This window comes from Drosophila nasuta, chromosome 3, assembly GCF_023558535.2.
Source record: "Drosophila nasuta strain 15112-1781.00 chromosome 3, ASM2355853v1, whole genome shotgun sequence".
NCBI lineage: Eukaryota > Metazoa > Arthropoda > Insecta > Diptera > Drosophilidae > Drosophila > Drosophila nasuta.
This window is the reverse complement of record NC_083457.1, coordinates 50365840-50386750: the sequence shown is the minus strand read 5'-3', so window position 1 is coordinate 50386750 and position 20911 is coordinate 50365840. Positions and strand designations below refer to the sequence as shown.

The following is a 20911-nucleotide window of genomic DNA, read 5'->3' as shown; positions in this document are numbered from 1 at the left end:
GAGTTGTTCACAAATTGTTACTGACAAATTAAATTAATAAATTAAACTAGTCTAGCATATTTGATATACTTCCCTCAAGTCTGACTTTAAATTGTCATAGATTGACAGCTAGATTGCTTCTGCTGTCTACTTGGAACACTCCCTACAATTATTTGCATACTTTGTTGCCAACAAAAATACCCTTTAGCTAGCGATTTGATTAGCGCATACAGTCATCGAAATTAATCTCGATTCAATTATAAAAACAATTAAGAAAGCTACGGTCGAGTGTGCTTGACTGTGAGATACCCGCTGCCCATTTTGAATAAAAGCAAAACAGTTCGGTATTAATATACTGCTAAAATGCTATAAATATACCTAAGGCTACACATGAATAAGAGCAATAAGTGTAGTATTATCCTTAAAATATACCGAATAATATACCACAGAAATACTAAAAATATACCGAAGGGCAGATTTGAATAGGATAAAAACGTGTGGTATTTTGTTTTAAAATATACCATAAAATATACCGAAGGCCACAAGTGCGGTATTAATATACTGCTGCAATACTAAAAAAAATATACCTAAGGATACATTTGAATAAGGGCAACAAGTGTGGTATTATTCTTCAAATATACCGAATAATATACCACAGAAATACTAAAAATATAACGAAGGGCAGATTCGATTTGGATAAAAACGTGTGGTATTGGTCTTAAAATATACTAAAAATATACCGAAGGCCACATTTAAATAAAAACAAAACATTACGATATTATTCTTAAAAATATACCATAATATACTAAAATTATACCATATACAATATTTGGTATATCGAAAGTACAATGCACAAAGCTATAATACCCTTTTAACCTTTGTGTAGCGGGTATAATGGAATGAACACATAATTCGCAGAACTTCGCCATCGTCTTTCATATTAATAGATTGTGTTTGCTCTGCTTTGTTGACTTTGCCTTTCAAATTCAAAACGTTAATCTATATAGTACAGCTCTTTGTGTGTGCTTTACACCCTTTATAAAAGCGCACATAATTTGATTAGTTTATGCTTTCAAGGGCACACAACTCTGCAGATAACATGGCAAAACATTAATTGTAGAGTATTTTCTCGTTGCCGTTTAATACATTTAATTGTTATTAGCTTGTGAAGGCAATTAATTGCACGCTTAGCTTATCTATTGCATTTTAATACGATGTCGGCTGTTGGCTTCAGCGTTAGAATTGCCAAGGCACATGCGACGACATGTTTTGGTCATTATAATTGTTATTATAGTCGTATGGTTCAGTTACTCATGCTGCATTGCAATTATTATTCGTGTGTGGAAAATGGGGCTTGATCTCAGCCGGAGCACAAAGGCGTAAAGCTTTTGCGCGAAAATATTATGATTATTATTGTTATTGTTGATGTTTCGCCACGAGATTTTTACTGCTGCTTTTTTTCGAACTGTTTAGTTAGAGAATTTCATTTGAAGTCCTTTTGTGTAAAAAGTTTTCTTTTTTTTATTTTCGTTGTGGACATTTGAAAATTTAGTTAGTGATTTGCTGTTTGTCTCTCGCTTTTGGAGCTCGCTCATTTGCACAAATTGAATTTTGTTTGGCTTTGGCTTTAGCTTTAGCTTTCGGAGTGAATGTAATGAAAGTATTAGCAACGAGGAACGCTACGCTTTCATGGCTAATGGTGGGCGTGGCAGCTTAGCCGTTTGTCAACGACATCAAGAGCACAAAACGACGAGCTATCCTTGTCTTTTGGGTCGTCATTTTGTGTACAAAGTATCAAAGTTTTTAATGCCAGTGGCATTGTTTAAACCACACAGACACTCATACACACAAGCTCTGAGTTTTAGCCCCGAATTCACAGAGTACTCAGAGTAGAGACTTGTTCTACAGTCTATATGCCACTTAGCGAGCAGCTGTGTTCCCAACACATTTCCATAGCACTTTTTGGTTTTTTCTGTTTTTCACTTTCCGCAAAAAAAAAGCCCTCTGCAAATTTCTACCAACATATGCAAATTTTCACGCGCACACGACGAGATTTTTCGTAGTTTCACATTTTGTATTTCATTTTCGAATACCCTCGAGCTGAATGTAGTAAACGATTATTTGATCGACACGATTTGTCAGTGCTAGAGTTTGGTTATCCAAATTGTAACGTAAACATAAACTAAAATTAAGACCTTGTGATTGAATTGATATTGATTACAAACTAATTCAAATTGTGTATCTAAATCTGAGCTATCTTTTTGTTGTCTGTCTTTATTTACTTAAGCATAATTCTTTTTGTACGCATCACAGGAAATCCATTGCCCACGTTTGTGAATTAAAATTGATATTTAAAAATTTGAATTTTTTAAGCATATGTTTTCTTTACGTTCCTTTTGATATTGTTTGAGAGTATTCCGTCGCTCATACATTTTATTTTTGCACACACAACATTCGGCATTAAACTATTTTGCCTGGCAATAAGTGTGGGCATTTTCTGTTGTTGTTGTTGTTTTACTCTCTTGTTGATTGTTGTTGTAGACCACAACGCGCAGCCTGGCCGTAAATTATTTAATCATAATTGCAGCTGGTGCGGTAATCGTGGTCGGGGCCAAAAGGTGTGAGTTGTCCAGTTCAGTCCGGAAGGCAGCCGCGAGTCCAAGTGGCTGCCGCAATGGCGCACCTGCCACAACAGTGTGAAATTCAGTCCCCTCCCATCGCCCACCGCCCCCCACTCGATTCCCCAAACTGCGCCAATGGGCTGTAAAAACAACAAACATTTACATATAAACAAAAACGTTGGCGGAAAACAAAAAAAATAAGAATTCGAATAGCTTGTTGGCTTATGAAAATTATAGATAAATTCTGCGGCGGAGCACTTAAAACAGGCGGCAGCTTTTTATCTGCCTAGCGTATGGAAATGAAAATGAAATCACAAAAATATCTAGCATAAAAAATCAATAGCTGAAAAGTCGAAAGCATTTAAGTGCTGCACTTTGCGATTTGTGAGTTAATTAAATGTCTAATCGAAAAGTCGCTTTGTGCTAATTGAAACGCAAACAGCAAAATGTAAAAACACAGAGAGAACTGTTTGACAAAAATCGTAATAGATACAAATTGCAATGTCAGGATTGAGTGAGTGAGTGAGGTGAGGTGAGTGAGTGACAGAGACATGAGGCTGGGATGCTGAATGTTGAATGTTGTTTGCTGCTTTTGCTGGATGGATGCCCAGCAGCGTTTCAATCGCAAGCTCTCGTGTCTATTTTCTCTCACGCTCGAGAACTCGAACATGGATTATGTATACTGCAAATCCAATCATCCACACTCGCTGGCTGTCAGACGCACACGCAGAACGTTCCAATTTGGTTTTTGGGGTTTTTGCTTTGTGGCTCGTTTAAAAATAAAACATTGAACGTAGACAACATATCGATTTGTGCGCGGATTTATTGACAAAAAAAAAAACACCAAGCACACACAAGTGTAATGTATTAATAAAAACGACGAAATCAAATCCATTTGCAGCATCAATTGCTCAAATGAAGCATAAATAAATTATAAACACAGAAGAAGAAAAACAAAAAAACAGAAACAGAAATCAAATAAGTAAATAGTCTTGAACATGAAGAGTGTGAAGAAGTTTCTCAACGAACGCATGAACAGCGTCGATGCCGCCGATAGCGTCAACAACAAGCGAACTCCACTCGAGAAGCTCAACACGGGAGGAGAGGCATCCACAGATGTGGCAAGCAGCGGTGCGGTGTCGCTGCCAAACACACCGCTAACCTTGCCACCGATGAGTGCACCAATTGCCATTGGCGATCCATCGCCATCGCCTTCGTTGGCGGACTCGGCACAGAACACGCCGTTATCCACCTTGGATGAGGATGCCAGCACATCGCCCAAACAGGCGAACAACAATGGCTCAGCCTGTGCTTCGGCCTCGGCAGCACAGCTGTCACGTTCCCCCTTCACGTTCCCAACGGTGGCAACTGCAACGGGAACAACAGCAACAACAACAGCAGCAGCAGCGACGCCTCAGCAGCGCAAACCACGTCGCAAAATCTCGCTGCCTTGGTTCCGACAGTCGAGCACCGTCAGCAATCATGGAGCACTCTCACGTCAACATACCATCGACACGCCCAGTTCGTTTCGTTTCTTTCGCCAGCCCAGCAACAGTGGCTTCAAGGTAAAAGTTGCCTCTACTTCCCTCCCCTCTATCTCTGCTCTGAAGAGTGACAAAGAACATGTGATTATAATATAATTATGGTAAAGATTATGGCCGCCATCAAATTGAGCTCATCTTATGCGGGCTAAGTAGCTGTAGCGGGCTAAAAAGCAAAAGTTTCCTCTGCGGCAAGTGCAAAGTTTAAGCTGCCAACAATTTGCTAATACGCTGTATATTTTATAGAAAGTAAAAGTGGCTTAATGAGATGAAGAGCTATAATTGTATAATAGGTTTCGTATTACCTAGTTAACTATGTTACTTTTCAAAATAAAAAAGTAAAAGTGTGTCTAACAAGCAGAAGACTTTGCTAAGATTAAAAAGGAAATATTATTATATAATAGGTTATTTATTTATAACCTTGATAGCTAATACTCTGTAGTTCATAAAAAAAATGTGTATTGATAGGAGAATTTAGTAAGATGAAGAAAAGATATAATTTTATGATTGGTTTCGTATTACAGAATATCTTCTGCCTGGTTCAACTTAAGTTGCCAACTAATACTTTGAAAGTTTCACTTATAAGGTGAAGAGTTGGCTAAGATTGACGATAACGTATCTATATACATACATATAATTGTCTAACAAGTTAGCCGTCGGGTTACAGATTTTCTTCTTACTTCAATTTAGTTTGCAAACTAATTCGCTGTAATTTTTATAAAAAGTAAAAGTTTAATGAAAACCAAATTTAAAAATTGAAGACAAAACAACTCTATAAGTCTAATATATTGCTTTTGCTTTTTCTTAAAACGAAATGGTTGTACATTTTATAGACAGAAAAAGTTTTTAAAAGAATTTGCTAAGATTGAACTGAAAATTTGAATCCGAAAGTTGGGTTGATGTCTAATACTGAGCATCTATCTAGTCCATCACAAAAGCTCCCCAATATTAAACAATATATACTTCTTTACTGATTTACTTTGTCTTAATGAGCAAAGTAATTTGCTAAGATTGCGAAGAAAATTCTTAGAAAAGAAATAAGTATTATACACTTTTTTAACAGATTGCCCTTCAATATGCCTCGTCTAGAACTCTTAATTTGTTATGTTTGCTACAGTCAAGTTTGTTAGACTCTTTTCTTAATTAAAACACGATATTATGTTCAAATATACCAAATTTATATACTAAAATCAATATTTTGTATGTCGAAATACTACTACATTTAAAATATACCATAAAATACAAAATATACTAGATTTCCAACTAATCAACGACAGCTGCAGCCATATTCAATTATTTCTTGAATAACTTTTAAGATTTTTAAACTGATATGTTTGAAAATATCTCTATATAATTGTCAAATAGGTTGCCCATAAAATTATGGAGTATCTTCCTCATCCATCACTCTTAGCTTGTTTTGCTTGCCACTTAAAAAGAAATCGTGGGCCAATTGTAAAGAATTTTCCATCGATTGTCAATTTCTTGGCAATTTTTGCTGAGCAATTCGATTTGTCCTACCGAAAAAATTCCCCAATGAATTAAACATTTATTACTAGCTTGCTTGCCGTAGGTGTGTGTGTCTTTGTATTTGTATTTGTGTGTAACCTTTAACACGTTTAGTGGCATTTAAAGATTAGATCAATTTTTATGCTCCGGGCTTAGTTGACAGTTCAGTTCTCCAGAGAGTGCTTTGTAATGTAGTTGTTGTTGTTGTTGCTGCTTGCGGCTAACTATTTATAGTTTCTATATGTTTTAGTTGCTCCCCAGTTGATTGTAAAATGTTATTGACCCCTTGACTGTGGCTTCTCGACACGCCCATTACGCCCACTCACACACACACACGCACGCATTCGCACTGTCATTTTAATAAGCACATTAATCATACGCTGTGTGTTGTGCGCTAATTTATTTGCTTCAAGTCGCTTCAATTATTGTCATCACCGTTTGCACTTCTCTCTTTGCCTGCCTCCTGTTTCTCTTTTCCTTTTCGGTTTGCTTGCTGTATATAATATATCAAACGGGGCGGCCAATCAGCGTTGACAGCGTCCAAGTAAACTGGGCTCACATAATGTATTTATCACTTCATCAAGCCATGTAAAAGCTTATCATCATCATCATTCTGCTCATTGTCAGTGCATTGTGTGTGTGCTGACCTTGTCTCCCACTTTCCGCCACTTCTTTTCCCTTTGACTCCCATGATGCTGCTGCGAACATGTTTTGTCAATTTGGTGTTGAGTGATGGCAATGTCCGTTGCTCGCTATTCGTTGTTCGTTGTCTGTTGTCTGTTGTCCATCTAGTAGGCAGCTTCCTGTTCATAATCGTGTCTCTCGCCTCTTTGACTTTTGCTTTTTACTCAATTTATGAGGCTTTTAATAAATTTATGCAGCATTTAAGTTTGTTTCTTTTGTTGTGGCTTGATTGCATTCTCCGCTTGCAGCAGCAGCAGCAGAAAAAACTTTTATTCTTAAATATGAAATTGTATTAAATTTCATTGTCGCACATAGCAACAGCAACATCAGCAGCAGGAAAAGAAGAGAAATACTTTTTGCAAATGCCAGTGCCGAAAATATTTGAGTAACTTTTATATATACATATATATTTTTTTTTTGCAAAACGAAGTTCCCTCTTAACTTTCTTTTTCTGTCTCGTTGTCGTGCTTGCTTCATCTTCTTCATCTGTTGTTGCATGCATCGCTGAGCTGCTTGCTGCTTGCTTGGCGAAAGCATTGAAAGCTGCCTGAGCGTAGCGTTGTGTTGTGGCTCACAGGGCGTATGCTTTATGCATTCCATTATAGCATACTTTTGCGCGCACACGCCAAATAAATCCCAAGCTGTGTGGGTGGGATCTTACCTCTCTCCAAACCCCCCACGCACAGCACAGCGGGAAGCAGCAAACCACAGCAGCGTGAAAAACGTGTCGTTCAAAACGAAAATTTGTTTCACGCAAAAATTCCAACACTGTCGCGCTGCTGTCAGCTGCACTCTGTCGATGCCACGGCTCACGTGCTGCTCCCAACAACAACCACACATACACACACACTCACTCTTATAGAGAAAAATAAGTAATATAAAAGCAGAGGCAGAGGCAACAACAAACCAAAACAGCGACAACTGACGACGCAGCAACAGCCGTTAACGTAAAAATGTTGCATAACACACACACACACATACACACTCAAAAAGGACACAGCACAACAGAAATATGTGTAAAGCAACTGTGTGGCATATGCAATGCTCTGTCTCTTCAAGCTGTCATAGGGTATCAAGAGATAAACATCGGATGTAGAATGTGCTGAAATGCGGAGATAAAACAATGTAGTTTTCATTTTCACTAGCTAGATGAAGCGTGGAAAATGCTGTTGAAAAACAGTCGAAATATTTCTGCCGCAATGAATGTCGAATAACAAGAATTAAATACTGAATTGTTATCACAGTTTGTTTTCGATTAAAGTGTCTAAAAATTAGAGCAAATATTCATATCGATTTAGTATTTTGAAAGCTCAAATAAACTCTATATAAATATACTATTCAAATAAACCAATTGCAATACATTTCAGTAGAATAAAAGCACTATTTAAATAAACTAATTGTCAGTTTATTCAGTAGTATAAATATATTTATTCTACTGAAACATTAATTTATCTTCAGTCGTCAATAAATTTGTTTTATCACTAGAACAAATATATAGTGTATTAATAAACCAATTGTCATTTATTTCAAATATAATATTTTTGTATATTAAGTGCACTATTTAAATAAACCAATTAAATATGTTATTAAGATAAACTGGCAATTAGTACTTTATTCTACTGAAATATACTATTTTAAATAAATGGAAATAGGTTTATTTAAAGAGTATATTTATTGTACTTATAATCCAGATTTATTGACTATTTTAAATAAAGAATGTTTGCACGAAATTGCAATAATTGAAAGAGCAATGTAAAGAATTAGAAGTAAAGTGTTAACGTTCTCTAACTTTTACATTACATTCAAATTACAAAGTATGTTAAACCCAAATTAAATAAAATAAGAGGCAATAACTTGAATTAGTCTGAAGCTCAAATAAGATTATTCACTTCAAGAAATTAAAGGTTCAACTTTTATGGCTAAAGTTCAAATATAAATTGAACTCTCGAGCAGCGAACAAAAGGAGTAAACAAAAGCCACATTTCCACATATCATCGTCATCAGCATTACTTTTATCTCCAACATTTAATTTATTAGCTTAAATTTAGCAAACGCCACGCCATGCCAAAACGTCTGGCAAATGGCAAGTACTCTATTTTTATTGTTTGCCCAGCGAGTGAGAGTATAATAAAAAGCCGTAGCAAAAGAAGCAGATACTTAGCCAACGACGTGCAGCATCTCTGGCTGCCATTGTTTGTGTTTTGTAGTAGTTTTGTATGTACCGTTGCTTTTTTTTTTTTGTTAACTTGTAGTAGTAGTAGTAGTTTTTGTTGTTAACTGGGTTTATGGCAGCAACAGCAGCAGCAGAAGCATCAGCAGACGGTGGCATACGCTTACACCCACAAATCCCAGTCTCTTTGCTGCGCTATCACTTTTGCTCTTGTCTTGGCCAACAATGATATGCAAATTGTGCTGAATGGCAGAAGAAAAACAGCTAGTAAGAAAGCTGCAGTGGAACGGGCTCAACTATAAGATACCCGATACTCGTTCTTAAAGAAAGTAAAACGGTGCGGTATTATCATTTAAATATAGCGAAAAAGTACTGAAGCTTACCGAAATGTATATTTGGTATATTGATATAACAAGAGATATTCACTTCATGCGATAAAAGCAAAATATTGTGGTATCATCATTTAAATATACCAAAATAATATACCGCAAATATACTGAAACATACCGAAATGTATATTTGGTATAAAAACTGCTATCCACTTCTCGTTTTCAAAGCTAAACATTGCACTTAAATATACCAACTTATATACCAAAAATACTGAAATATAGCGAAAGGTGTATTCGATATATTGGTATATGCTGCATATAAGTATAGCTTATGCCAAAAAATACTGAAATATTGAAATGTATATTTGGTATAAAAAGTGCTACTCATTCCTCGTTTTTTAATAAAAGCTAAACAATGCGATATTGTCACTTAAATATACCAACTTATATACCAAAAATACTTAAATATACCGAAATGTGCATTTAATATATTAATAGTATATACTGCTAAAAAGTTAGCTTATGCTGAAAAAATATTGAAATATATAGAAATTTAGTATATTGATATAACATAGCTCAATTTCCTTTAGTCTCTAATTCTTCTACTGCCTGTTACACACAAATTTATAACACCCTTTTACCCTAAGGGTACCGGATATAAAAAGGAAAACATCCCAGGCAAAGGAGAAGAGGCAACAAAAGCAAATAGCAACAATTTGTAAGCAAATCGTCACTAGACGCGCAATGCAAAATGCCAAAGCAAAACTTAACTACCATGTTAGTTGCAGATACAGATACACACTTACAGATACAGATACAGAAACATAGCTATCATCAACTGTATACAGTTACAATTGCGTTGTAAATACTTAAGCATAGATATAACTATTGCAAAGCCCCAGCTTAAGCTTATATGACAGTCGACGTCGTTGAGTCTTGGCTGCAGGGCAATAATGCTTGATGCTATTGACTGGGCTTCTTGCCCACTTACAACACATATCCATCACAATTGCTTGCAGCCAAAAACGGTTTCGAACAAAAGCCGCTCTTTACCCAAAAAAAAAAAAAAAAACTTAAATGAGTCAAATGAGTTTAGGCTTTGGGTCAAAACCGGGTCCACATCTATCATCTTTTAGTCCGTTGCCATCAATAGAGAAGCGGCCAAACAACCGTTGGCCAACAAGTGTTGTATGTGTGTGTGTGTGTGTGTTTTTTGTGCCTTCCTCTTCAGTGTATTGATTACGAGATAACGAGCGAGCAGGAGAGAGAGAGAAGAGCGAAAGCAGTTGGGGGGAGTCATCCACACTTTTAAGCCCAACAGCATTTGGGCTGACCCGCAACCAAAGCCTCGATGTTGCCTGCTCTTGGTTTTGTTTGCACACTGCTTGACTACATATCCTGCTGCTGCTGTTGCTGCATATCCTCTTGGCTGGCACACTCTTAAATGCCAGCGGCAAGCCAACTTAAGTCAAATGCTTTTATCTAAATGAAAACATGTCACAGTCTGCGTTCCCCACATTTTTCTATAGCACATTTTTCAGAGCACAATTTTCATATTTTTTTTTTTTATAATATACGCCTACAAGTCGCCTAGCTGTCGATTGACAAGGACTGCTGCTGTTGTTAATCAATAAGCATTTTGTTTGAAAGCCAAAACGGAAGTCAATCATTTATCACAATGTTCTGTGTGTGTATGTGTGTTTGCTTATCTAACATGATTCTCTAATTGCTGTACATGCTTTTGTCTGACTGAGTGCATTAACCAGTTCCCCATCCAAACGAGAGAGAAAAAAAAGGGCTAGGCTAGGCTAGGAAGGAGGCCTTCCTTATCTATCATGTCATGTTTGCACGTAATTTATTTAGAATATTATTCGATTTGCGTTGTAAATGACTTTCATTCAGTACACATCAACAGCACACACACACACAGAGAGAGAAATGTGTGGTCTACTGGTGTTAACATGCTGTCACACAATTATCAGAGACCACAGTGGGTCACCCCCCGCCCCTACAATATATATACCACACTAGGTAACAGGAATGTGTTCACTTCGTTCTTCCTCTCTCCCTCCCATTTCTCTTGTTTCTTCCTCCTCTTGGGGTCTCCCATTGTTTGGTCATGTTGTTGGCTGTTTCGTTACAATGTAATTGATGTTAAGTGAACCTCCCAGCCACCTCCCTCACCCAACAAGCATTTTTTGCCACGCCCACAGAGTCCTAGTTAATTGAATAATAGACGTTTATGTTTTATATATATGTATGTGCACATACAACTTGTCCTGTCTCTCTGACAGTTCTCTGTCTGTGTGTTTGTGATTTAGTTATGTGTCTAATGAGGCATTTTCACAATTACTGAAATTATCGACTTAGTTAATTGATTTGTTTTTGCCAGCGCACTAGTCTCGCAGAAAATCATATTATTCTGGCATCAAATAATTGAATAAATAACATCTAATAGCTGCGATTAAAGTGGCAAAATATTTTATTTTCTCTTAAATATAAATCATGTCAATAAACAAAATTATTTTAATTTTTTATCATCAGTATCATAAAGCTTATTAAAGTTCAAAATAGCAATTAAAAGCTGCATATATAAAGCTATAAACTTTTGGTTAACAAGAAAGCAATCAAAGCGTTTTTATTCATAATAATTTAAGCCAAAATTTGAGGCCATCAAAATGTATAAAAACACTATAGCAAAGCTGTTAACTTTAATGATTATTTGATGAGCAACTTTTGGGGAATTAGTTGCCACATGTTTAGTTTGCATTTCTTTTTAATCAGATTTTTATTCACATTAATTTATTCCATAAAGTCATGCCAGCAGATTTCATAAAATAACGATTCCAAAGCTGTGAAATTAATAATTATTTATTGAGCAATTTTTATTAAATAAATTCTCAAGTTATTAGTCTCAAATATATTCCGCATTTCTTAAAGTTGTCAAGTTCTTTATGGTCAATTATATTTAGTTTCATTAAAGACATAAAATCAAATCAACATACTTTTTAATATAATTTTTGCAAAACTGTTAAAGCAATGATTATTTATTGAAAAAACTTTCATTGGATAAGTTGTCATATTTATAGCTTCAAATATATTTTGCACTTTAAAGATTGCCAACTCTTCATGTACAATTTGATTCACTTTGATTTAAGTCATAAAATTGTGTCATTATTATTATTTATTAAAACACTATATAAAAGTGGTGAAAATAATGATTATTGATTGAATAAGTGGTCAAGGTTATTGGATTAAGATGGAATATGTTGTCAAGCTAATAATCTAAATAACAATTTTATTCAGTTTGATTTAAGCCATAAAATCATGCCAATATATTAAAACAATTTGGCAAAGCGGTGAAACCGTGATTATTAAATAAGCAAGTTTTATTTCAAAAGTTGACAAGTTATTTGTGTTAATATAATTTAAAGATTGCCAGCTCTTCATCTTCAATGTTATTCATTTTGAAGACACAAGCCATAAAATTATGTCAACATATTTATTAAAATACTAAAGAAAAACTATTAAAGTAATGATTATTTGATGAGCAACTTTCATTCGACAAAGTGACATATTTTTATCCTAAAACATATTTTGCACTTCTTTAAAGCTTTGTCATCTTTTTATGCTCAATTGGACAAATAATTTGACAAGCCGCATAACTGCTTAATTTAAGCTTGTTTGTGTGAAATATGCTTTGCTTTAAATTGCATTTAACTTAAGACGATCAATTTTGTGGGACATTTTAAAGCGCTTTTCATCACATTTTGCAATCAGTTAAATGATGTTTGTAATTCGAATTGACAACCAAACAGAGAGGAGGGAAAACAAAGTCTCCCCGCTGTCATTTTTAATGACCCCAACAATTGGTGACTTTTTAAGAGAGCGATTCGCTTTCGTTTCTTCCTTTATTTTTATTTTTTTATTAAGAAGGGAGAACTGTGCGCTGCAATTGTGTTTTTATTATGGCCCATAAAAGGCTCGGCAGCAAAGTCATGAGTTTCAGGCATCTTTTGCTGCCAATCTTGTGCGTTTTGCTTGAAGTAAGGGAAGCAAACCATGCTGCCATCAATAATAACATGAGCATTTGCCAAATCGCTTTACCAATTTTTCTTTTCTTTTCGCTTCGGGGAAAAGCACATTTTCCGGGTCGTCAAAGGCGGCTCCGTTACCATGTGTGTGTGTTTGCTTGCTATATTCTCGAGTTACGCACACAGCGCGTTGTGTCGTCTAGTCCTTGTTTAGTCCTTTTTTTTTGTGTTCGTTGTTGCCTTTTTGCATTGTGTGTTGTGTGTATTGTTATCGGTCATGTAATCAGCACACACACACACACATTGAAAATTGCTACAGCTAGCTAGAACTTTCACTCGGAAGTCGAATTTGAAACGTGTCCTTGTCAAAGACTTTAATTTGCCAAAAACTTTACTCCAATTTCGATGACTTAATTTCAAACCAATGTTGCACTACATTCTTCCCCTTGAACTCTCTGTTATCTATTAAACTGACTGCCTGCCTGCTCAGCTTCAGCTATCTTCGGCTGTCTCTTATGCAAATGCGTTTTCAATTTCTCATTTTGAGGCGACGAAAGCCAGCCGCAGAAAGTTTCTCAATCGAATTTCCGCATAAATAAAGGTTCCAACTCGGCAAAAGATTGGCATGAATATTTTTAGACAAAAACTTTGATGGACAATAATTAAAAACAGCGCCGCGCGTTTATTGCGCAGCTGAGAAAACCGACGGAAAATCGCACAGTTATATTTCAAGCTGGGAATATTGATGGGGCAAAGTCTTGAGTTGAGTTTTGTGCTGCTTCCAGCTGCAATTGCTATAAAATTCTTTATTGTTTGGCCTGCTGGCTGACATACTAAAACTCTTTCAGACTCGACTTTAAATTCGTTTTATTTATGTGGAGAATTCCAACTTCGTTTCTCTCTCTCTTAACTCTTAACTCTTATCTTCGTTATTACATCCTTCTTATTATTATTCCATTTTCTGTGTGCCACGTTGATTAACTATGCAAATGCGCAACTGTTGCCAACACAAAACTGTGTGTAAGCCATGTTAATTATTTTATGTAGAGGAAAAACGGATATGAAACGCAACTCAACTCAACTCAGCTCAACTCAAGGCAACACGCAGAGGCGGCGAGATTTTTTAGCCAGGCCAGCTTAACAAGGCAGCCGCTGATTGCATTTTGCAGCATGAAAATTGCAAAACGCTTTAAAATATGTAAGCCATGGCAACGTCGTCAGCCAGCCAGCCAAGTAATACGCCCAGAAAATATCCTTTCATTATTTTAATGAAAGACTTCGTGTTGTGCTTTGTGTGTGTGTGTGTGTGTGTGTGTGCTCGACGATCCTTGCACAATGCAGATAAATTTAATTTGAAGCTACAAACCGAGTGGGTGTTAATCCAAAAAAGGCGAAATACGAGTCACTGCAATTGTCCGAAATTAATTTAATTGAAGAGCGGAAAACGTGTTGAAAGCTCTCTTGCAAGTTATTCCATCAAAAGGGGAAATGCAAATTTTTGTAGCTGTGGTTAAAACTCAGCGAATCGATAACGCAATCAAATTTTGACTGCCGTTTAAGCGAAATTGCTCGCTGTACGCTGATTGTCTGTGTTTCTGTGCACTGCTCGTAAATGCACTTCAGAATTCATCAAAATCAAAACGTTAGCCAAAGCGAAAGTGCGCATACGCCATGTGTGCACTTCCCCCACAGTCTAATGACTGCTTATTAGTGTGTGTATGTGTGTGTGTGTGTTGTGACTGCAGCCATTTGCAGTGAGTGTTAAATGGCATTAAACGAGAATGATAATGATGACGTTGACGTTGATGTTGATGATGGCAGCTTGTGCTTGCGCCAACGTTGCGTATACGTAATATTGCGTATAATGCAGTTGGCAGCCTTTTAGCAATTATTGAAATAGTTTCACCCTTGTCACAAGCGCTTTCTTTTGACTTTTGCCCTTGCCTTCGACTTGCGTTGCCTTGCATATCATTTGACTAAAAGCGTTAGACATTTGTCTTGTCGGAGGCAACATTTGGCTCTGATTTATTTGCCTTTTTCAACGCCACCCAACAAATTGTGTCACGTCAAAAGCCAAAGTCAAAGCATTTTTTGGGGGGCGTGTGCCGAGGAGCAACTTTTAATAGCGCTTTCGCTTTCTTTTAGAGAGAGAGAGACAGAAGGATGAGAGATGAGAGATGAGAGAAAAATACTCGTACCATTTTCAGTAGAATTTCTTTCTCTTTGCCTTCTCTGCCGCTTCTCGCTGACAAACTGTTGTTGAAAAGTTTTAATACTTGGTACGCTGAAAACTTTTCGACTAATTGCATTACAAGCGGAAACGTGCAATATATGTATAAACACACTCACACACACAAACAGACGCACATACACACACACTCACGTACATGAGCTCGTGTCAGTGGCGCTTAATTAACAGCTGACGCGCTGCTTCTTAAGGCAGCTTCTCTGGCTGGCTGGTTGGTTGGTTGGTTGGTTGGTTGGTTGCCTGGCAGGCAACTTGGGCCACACTGCTTCATATTATTGTCGCTGTGGATGTGCCCTGATAACACAAAACACACACACTCATACGCTCACACTCGCACACACAACGTTCTATAGTATTTATATATGTAAAGGTGAAGCAAGTCAGCGAGGCGACCATAATGAACTAAGCTGCTGCTGCTGATGGAAGTTGATTTCATTTGTTGCTCCCATGAGGGAGACTCAATGCGAGCTTGCCACTTGCCACTTTGCCAGGTGTTATATGTATGTGGCAGCAGCTGACACGTGCGCCCAGATGCTTAATACATATTTATGACACGATTCTCTCTATATATAAATAACTTTTATTAAAGTGCACTTTGGTGCCAAAATAAAATATAACATATATTACAAATATTTCATAACCAGTAGAAATTCCATTTTTCACTCATCTGTTGGTTATATCATTGATCTCTTAACTGAATAATAGATAATAATAACAAGAAAGAAAGCACAAAGTTACAATACCCTTTTTAAAAATAAAAATGTACTTTAACAAATTAAAGATTATGAAACTCACATATTCCTACAAAATATTTGTAGCTTAAGTGACTTTTGCCTCAAAGCAGAACTTCTTTTTTTCTCATCTAATTCTACTTTTTGCTTACATCATAGACTCCAAATGTTGCAACATCTTTTAGATAGTACTTCTTCGATTTAAACAATCCCAATAATGATGATGTATACAAAGCGTGTAAAATTAATAGCAAAGAATAACTTCGTTTGCGACTACAACTTTTAGATAACTAAGTAATGCTTGTTTCGATATAAAAATGCACATTAATAATTTAAGGATCAGAAAATGTAAATATGACTTTTTAGCATATAAATATTTGACAGATTCAGTCAAATAGATTTCCATTTCTTTTCACTTTTCACTAATCTGAATCAAAAAGTTGAATAACAAAATAGTATATTTTTTTCAATTTATTAATTCGCATTTTAGTCTGTCTAAATTGTGCACCAAAGCATGACAAATATTGCGCAGCTTCAATGACTACAAATTATACTTCTTTTAGATACCATCTAGTATACTTTTTCGATTTAAAAATTCACAATTTAATCTGCGCAAAATGTAAAAATTGTACACCAAAGTTTGACTTCTTTTATCACTCATCTATCGATTAAATCATTGTGTATACGACTTTTAGATAACAGTTCAATTTTCCATTTAAAAATGCACACTAATAATTTAAGCTGACTATTTTGATTGATTTGTGCAAATCGATTAATTTGTTTGCTACACCAATTATTGAACCCTTTGCGAGTGTGTTTATAGCTCTTTTTCGAAATTGTGCGCTATTTATAAACACACTATAATGTGCTTCTTATCGATTATAATCAATTGAGTGGCTTACAAAATGTTTTCACATTCTTTCATTACTCGCGCGACTTGCGGTTTCACTTGGCAATTAAAGCAAGCGGCAACACGCCCCAAAATGGGGGCAACAACCACAGCACAACACAGCACAGCACACAATCATGCCAACCATCCATCCGCCATCATCGCAGCATCGGTGGCAGCATGTAAATTAATAAAGTAATAAATTATTAATACACATAACGTTGCTTGGTTTGGTTTGCCTTCTCCCCATGTTTTTGGTGGCAACCCACAGGGGAGCCAATCGAATGGGAGCAACGTCTTGAAGCAGCTTCCCTGCTTGTTGTTGCCTTTGCATATTTAATGAGTGACACAATAGGCGTGGTTGTTGTAGCTTGAATAGCTTTCTAATTAGTATGTTGCTGGCAAATGATCCTTGAGCTAGGGTTTGGAGGTCGAACAAGTTTTCTTTTATTTCGATTAAGTATGTGTTCAAGTGTGTGTCAGTGTGTGTTGGTGTGTGTGTTGGCAGCCCATTCAAGCGAGTCCTTGCTGAGGGTCAGACCTCTCGCTTGCTCTCACACACAAACATACGCCTTAATGCAGCTGACGAAAACCGCACAAATTGAATCAATAAAATCGCCTTCTTTTTGCCCTGACCTCGACACTCGGCAAATGTCGTTGTCGTTGCTGCTGTTGATTTGCTGTCTCTGCCCCTTTTTTTTTTGTCGTTCTTTTTGCTTTTGTTTTTTGTTGCCTTCCATTTTTACTCGCTCGCTCCATTGAATGCACTTGTGTGCCAAAGCAAACGTTGCTCATCATCTCTCTTCTGCTGCTGCTGCTGTTTGTGTTGTTTTTTGTCTATTCTCATCATTTTCTATACTTATCTCTCTGTCTCTCTTTACAGCTGGGCAATCAGGAGGCCACCTGGGTGGTTGCCGACTACATCGCCAGCTCGGGCAGCAATGAGCTGAGCGTTAGCAAGGGCCAGCAGGTTGAGATTATTGAGCCGCCCACAGCCAGTGAGCCGGACTTCTGTTTGGTGCGCCTAAATCCGCAGCATGACGATTCAGCCGTTCAAGAGGGCCTTGTGCCAGTGTCAGTGCTCAAACCGCCGCCAGGCTCGCACAAGCAAGGTTCAACCGGCGGCAGCAGCGGTCAAACTGGCGCCTCAGGAGCCTCGCAAAAGCCAAACGATAATATGCAGGATCAAGGTATGCTAATCCCTTAACTAATCAAATATACAAAGTAGCTAAAGCAGTAGATTTTTATTACATATACCTATTTTTTTTATATTTCCCAAGTTTTTTTTTATATATTTGAATAATTTCTATTTACAAAGTTTTTTGTATATAAAAAACAGCCAAAGCTGTGGATTTTTAGTACATACATTGAACATGTAGTATATTATTTTTAGTATTTTCTTAGTATGTAATTTATTAATATTTTCTCATTGTATTTTTTTGTATTTGTTTTATATTCTCAGTATATATTTTGTTTGGTATATTTTTTGTATACTCAGTATATTTTTAATTAAATATTTCCTACATTTTTCAATGTTTTCCAAGTAATTATGTATATTTTTTCTTAACGTATTTTCTGTATACACAATTTTTGGTATATTCATTTTTTGTAATATTTTCTCAGTATAATATTTAATTAGGTATTTCCTATATGTGCTTTTAATTATCTTAGAAGCATATTCATTTTTTTAATAATACTAATTTCTCAGTATATATATTTTAGGATTTTCCTAGTTTATAATTTATTAATATTTTCCCAGTATATTTTTTAGTATTTAAGGCTTACCAGCATATTCATTTTTTAATAATAAAAAAAATATATTACTCAGTATATATTTTTTTGTAAATATATTTTTTCTATATTTTCTCAGTACATTTTGTTGTAAATATTTCCTAAATTTTTGTTGTAGTCCAAGTAATTCTGTATATTCTTTCTTAAATTATATTCTATAAACATAGTTTTTGGTATATAAGTTTTTTTTTTAATTTTTTTTGTCAGTATATTTATTTTTATAGACATGTTTTATGTGTATACTTTTTTTTATAAGCATTTTGATGTATACATTTTTGTATATCCATTTAATTTTTGTTCTTTTCCAGGCAATCGCAGCAAGGCGGATGCATTGTCTTCGTCAACCAAACGACGTGGCTTTAGTGGGTAAGTTTCAGTGTCTGCTAAGCAAAAGTCACTTTGCGCATTTTGAATATGCAAACTAATGTCTACACACTAAGTATGTCAAAGGTCAAAGGTGCACAGAGAAAGAGAAAGCCGAACGCACAAGGCTTGGCCGTAACGTTTTAGCCACGTCAAGACAAAAGTCCTGAACTTTACGGCACTTTAAGTGACCGTCTGCTTAATAAATAATAAATAATAAACGGGTTAACTGACTTAACTGGGCCATCAGCAGCGTAAGTGCTCGACTCTCTCACGTGCCTCTCTCTTCTCGAAATGTGTTTGAAGCAAGTGAAGCCTTCGACATTTTGCTAAAGCGACTCTTTATCGAAAACCATTAAATCATAAACGATGAACCAAAAGCGATTTAGCTGCCAGAAATGTCTAATCATTCCACTTAATTCAACGCATTTCCAATTAAATAATTGTTGCTGGTGAATTCCCCAGAAATCGTATTCAAAGAAATGACTTTAAATATATTCATATTCATATTCATATCTTTACGCTCAAAAAAATTCCCGACGAGGAATTATCTTAGACTTTCACTTGTGCAGCGAAAATGATTTATGTCATAATCCATCTGCAATGCTGTGAAACTGTAATCGTAATCGCTGCCTAACACTCTTGGCCAGGTATTTTTTTTTTATTAAGTGGCGAGTCCAACATAAAATGCTATCAGCTGTGCAGTGCTTCAAAAACCAATTGCAAAAGGCATGCCCACAAATATTTATCAGCCATTGTTTTTGCTCTCCTCCTACTTCTATCTGACTGCCTCTCTTTCTCACACTCTTTCCGTTCCTTTTACTGTGAGCTGTCCAAACTGATAAGTAATTGCCGCATTTACGTAATTCGCGTATTGAAAAAAACACAGGAAAAATTGATTCTCTGTAATAAGTACTTTTTGTTATAAGACTCTCGACTCGTGATTTATCAAACATTTGGCTATAGCTGCAAGCATTATTATGATATTGTTGTCTTCATTGCTTTTGTTTTTATGCGTCACTTTTTTTTCTGCACATCACAGAAAATGGAAAATACCATCCCATGATATTTAAAATCTTCTTTGAAGGGTTCTCAAAAAAAGCAATGACTGTTGCGCAGCAACAAAATAAAATGTTTTAATTAAACAATGCTGTTAAGCTTTAAAAGTATTTGAGTGCTTTACAGAGGATTAATTAATGAGCACAAATACTATAATTTCACTGACAGCTTATAGATATGACAGGTATAAATTAATGGTTTGTTTAAAGGTTTAATTTGGTGATTTACCAAAGTTAAATAAAACAAAATACCTACTTAATTGTTAGACAAATTTATTGATGTTTAATGAATGCAATTCTTTTAAATGAATTTAAAAATATTTGCAGAAAAAAAAAAGTAGCAGTAAACATACAAAAAAAATCCCTATACTAATTGAGTCCATTGAGATATTTATAAAAATATTTTCACAGCAATCATCTCTTCAATATTAAATTACATTGAGATATGTGAAATTTATTTTAAGTACACATTTTGATTGCATTCATAAATATTTAATTTCAATGATAGTTTAAACTGCTTTTATTTCATTTCAATATAATTTAATTAAAGTGTGAATTGTGTTTTACTTTTTAATCATACGTTTAACCCTGTATTCAAAGATTTTTTTTTATAAATTTGCTAGACAAATTTACTGAAATTCAATTTCAACAATTTTACTAAAGAAAATATTGCAATTTAAAAAAAATAATGATTTTATTGCAATTATACCTATTCAATATTTAATTAAGTTGAGTTATGCGAAATTTATTTTTAATATCACTTTTACATATTTTTGTTGCATTCATAAATATTTGATTTTAATGCCAGCTTAAGGTGCCTTTATTTATTTTATTTGAATATAATTTAATTATAGTCTGTATTATTTTTTTCACTCGTCAATAGTTGGCAGCAATTTAATTGAAGTTCATTAGCATTTCGTTGATAATTTAAGGGAGTAGCACTAACATTTTGCCTTGGGGCTATAAT

General features: G+C 35.4%; 1 protein-coding gene across 4 annotated transcripts in view; it reads left to right on the top strand.

Annotated features, from left to right (window-relative positions):
• LOC132789798 (triple functional domain protein) overlaps positions 1 to 20911 on the top strand; it is a 50258-nt gene that overhangs the window by 13417 nt on the left and 15930 nt on the right. For 3 of the 4 annotated variants that reach the window (XM_060798064.1, XM_060798063.1, XM_060798062.1), the window contains exons 7-8: positions 17616 to 17922; positions 18832 to 18889. In XM_060798064.1, the coding sequence (XP_060654047.1) occupies positions 17616 to 17922; positions 18832 to 18889 (365 nt within the window). Of the gene's footprint in view, positions 1 to 3501; positions 4166 to 17615; positions 17923 to 18831; positions 18890 to 20911 lie in introns of all 4 variants that reach the window. The other variant, XM_060798065.1, reaches the window with a different exon arrangement.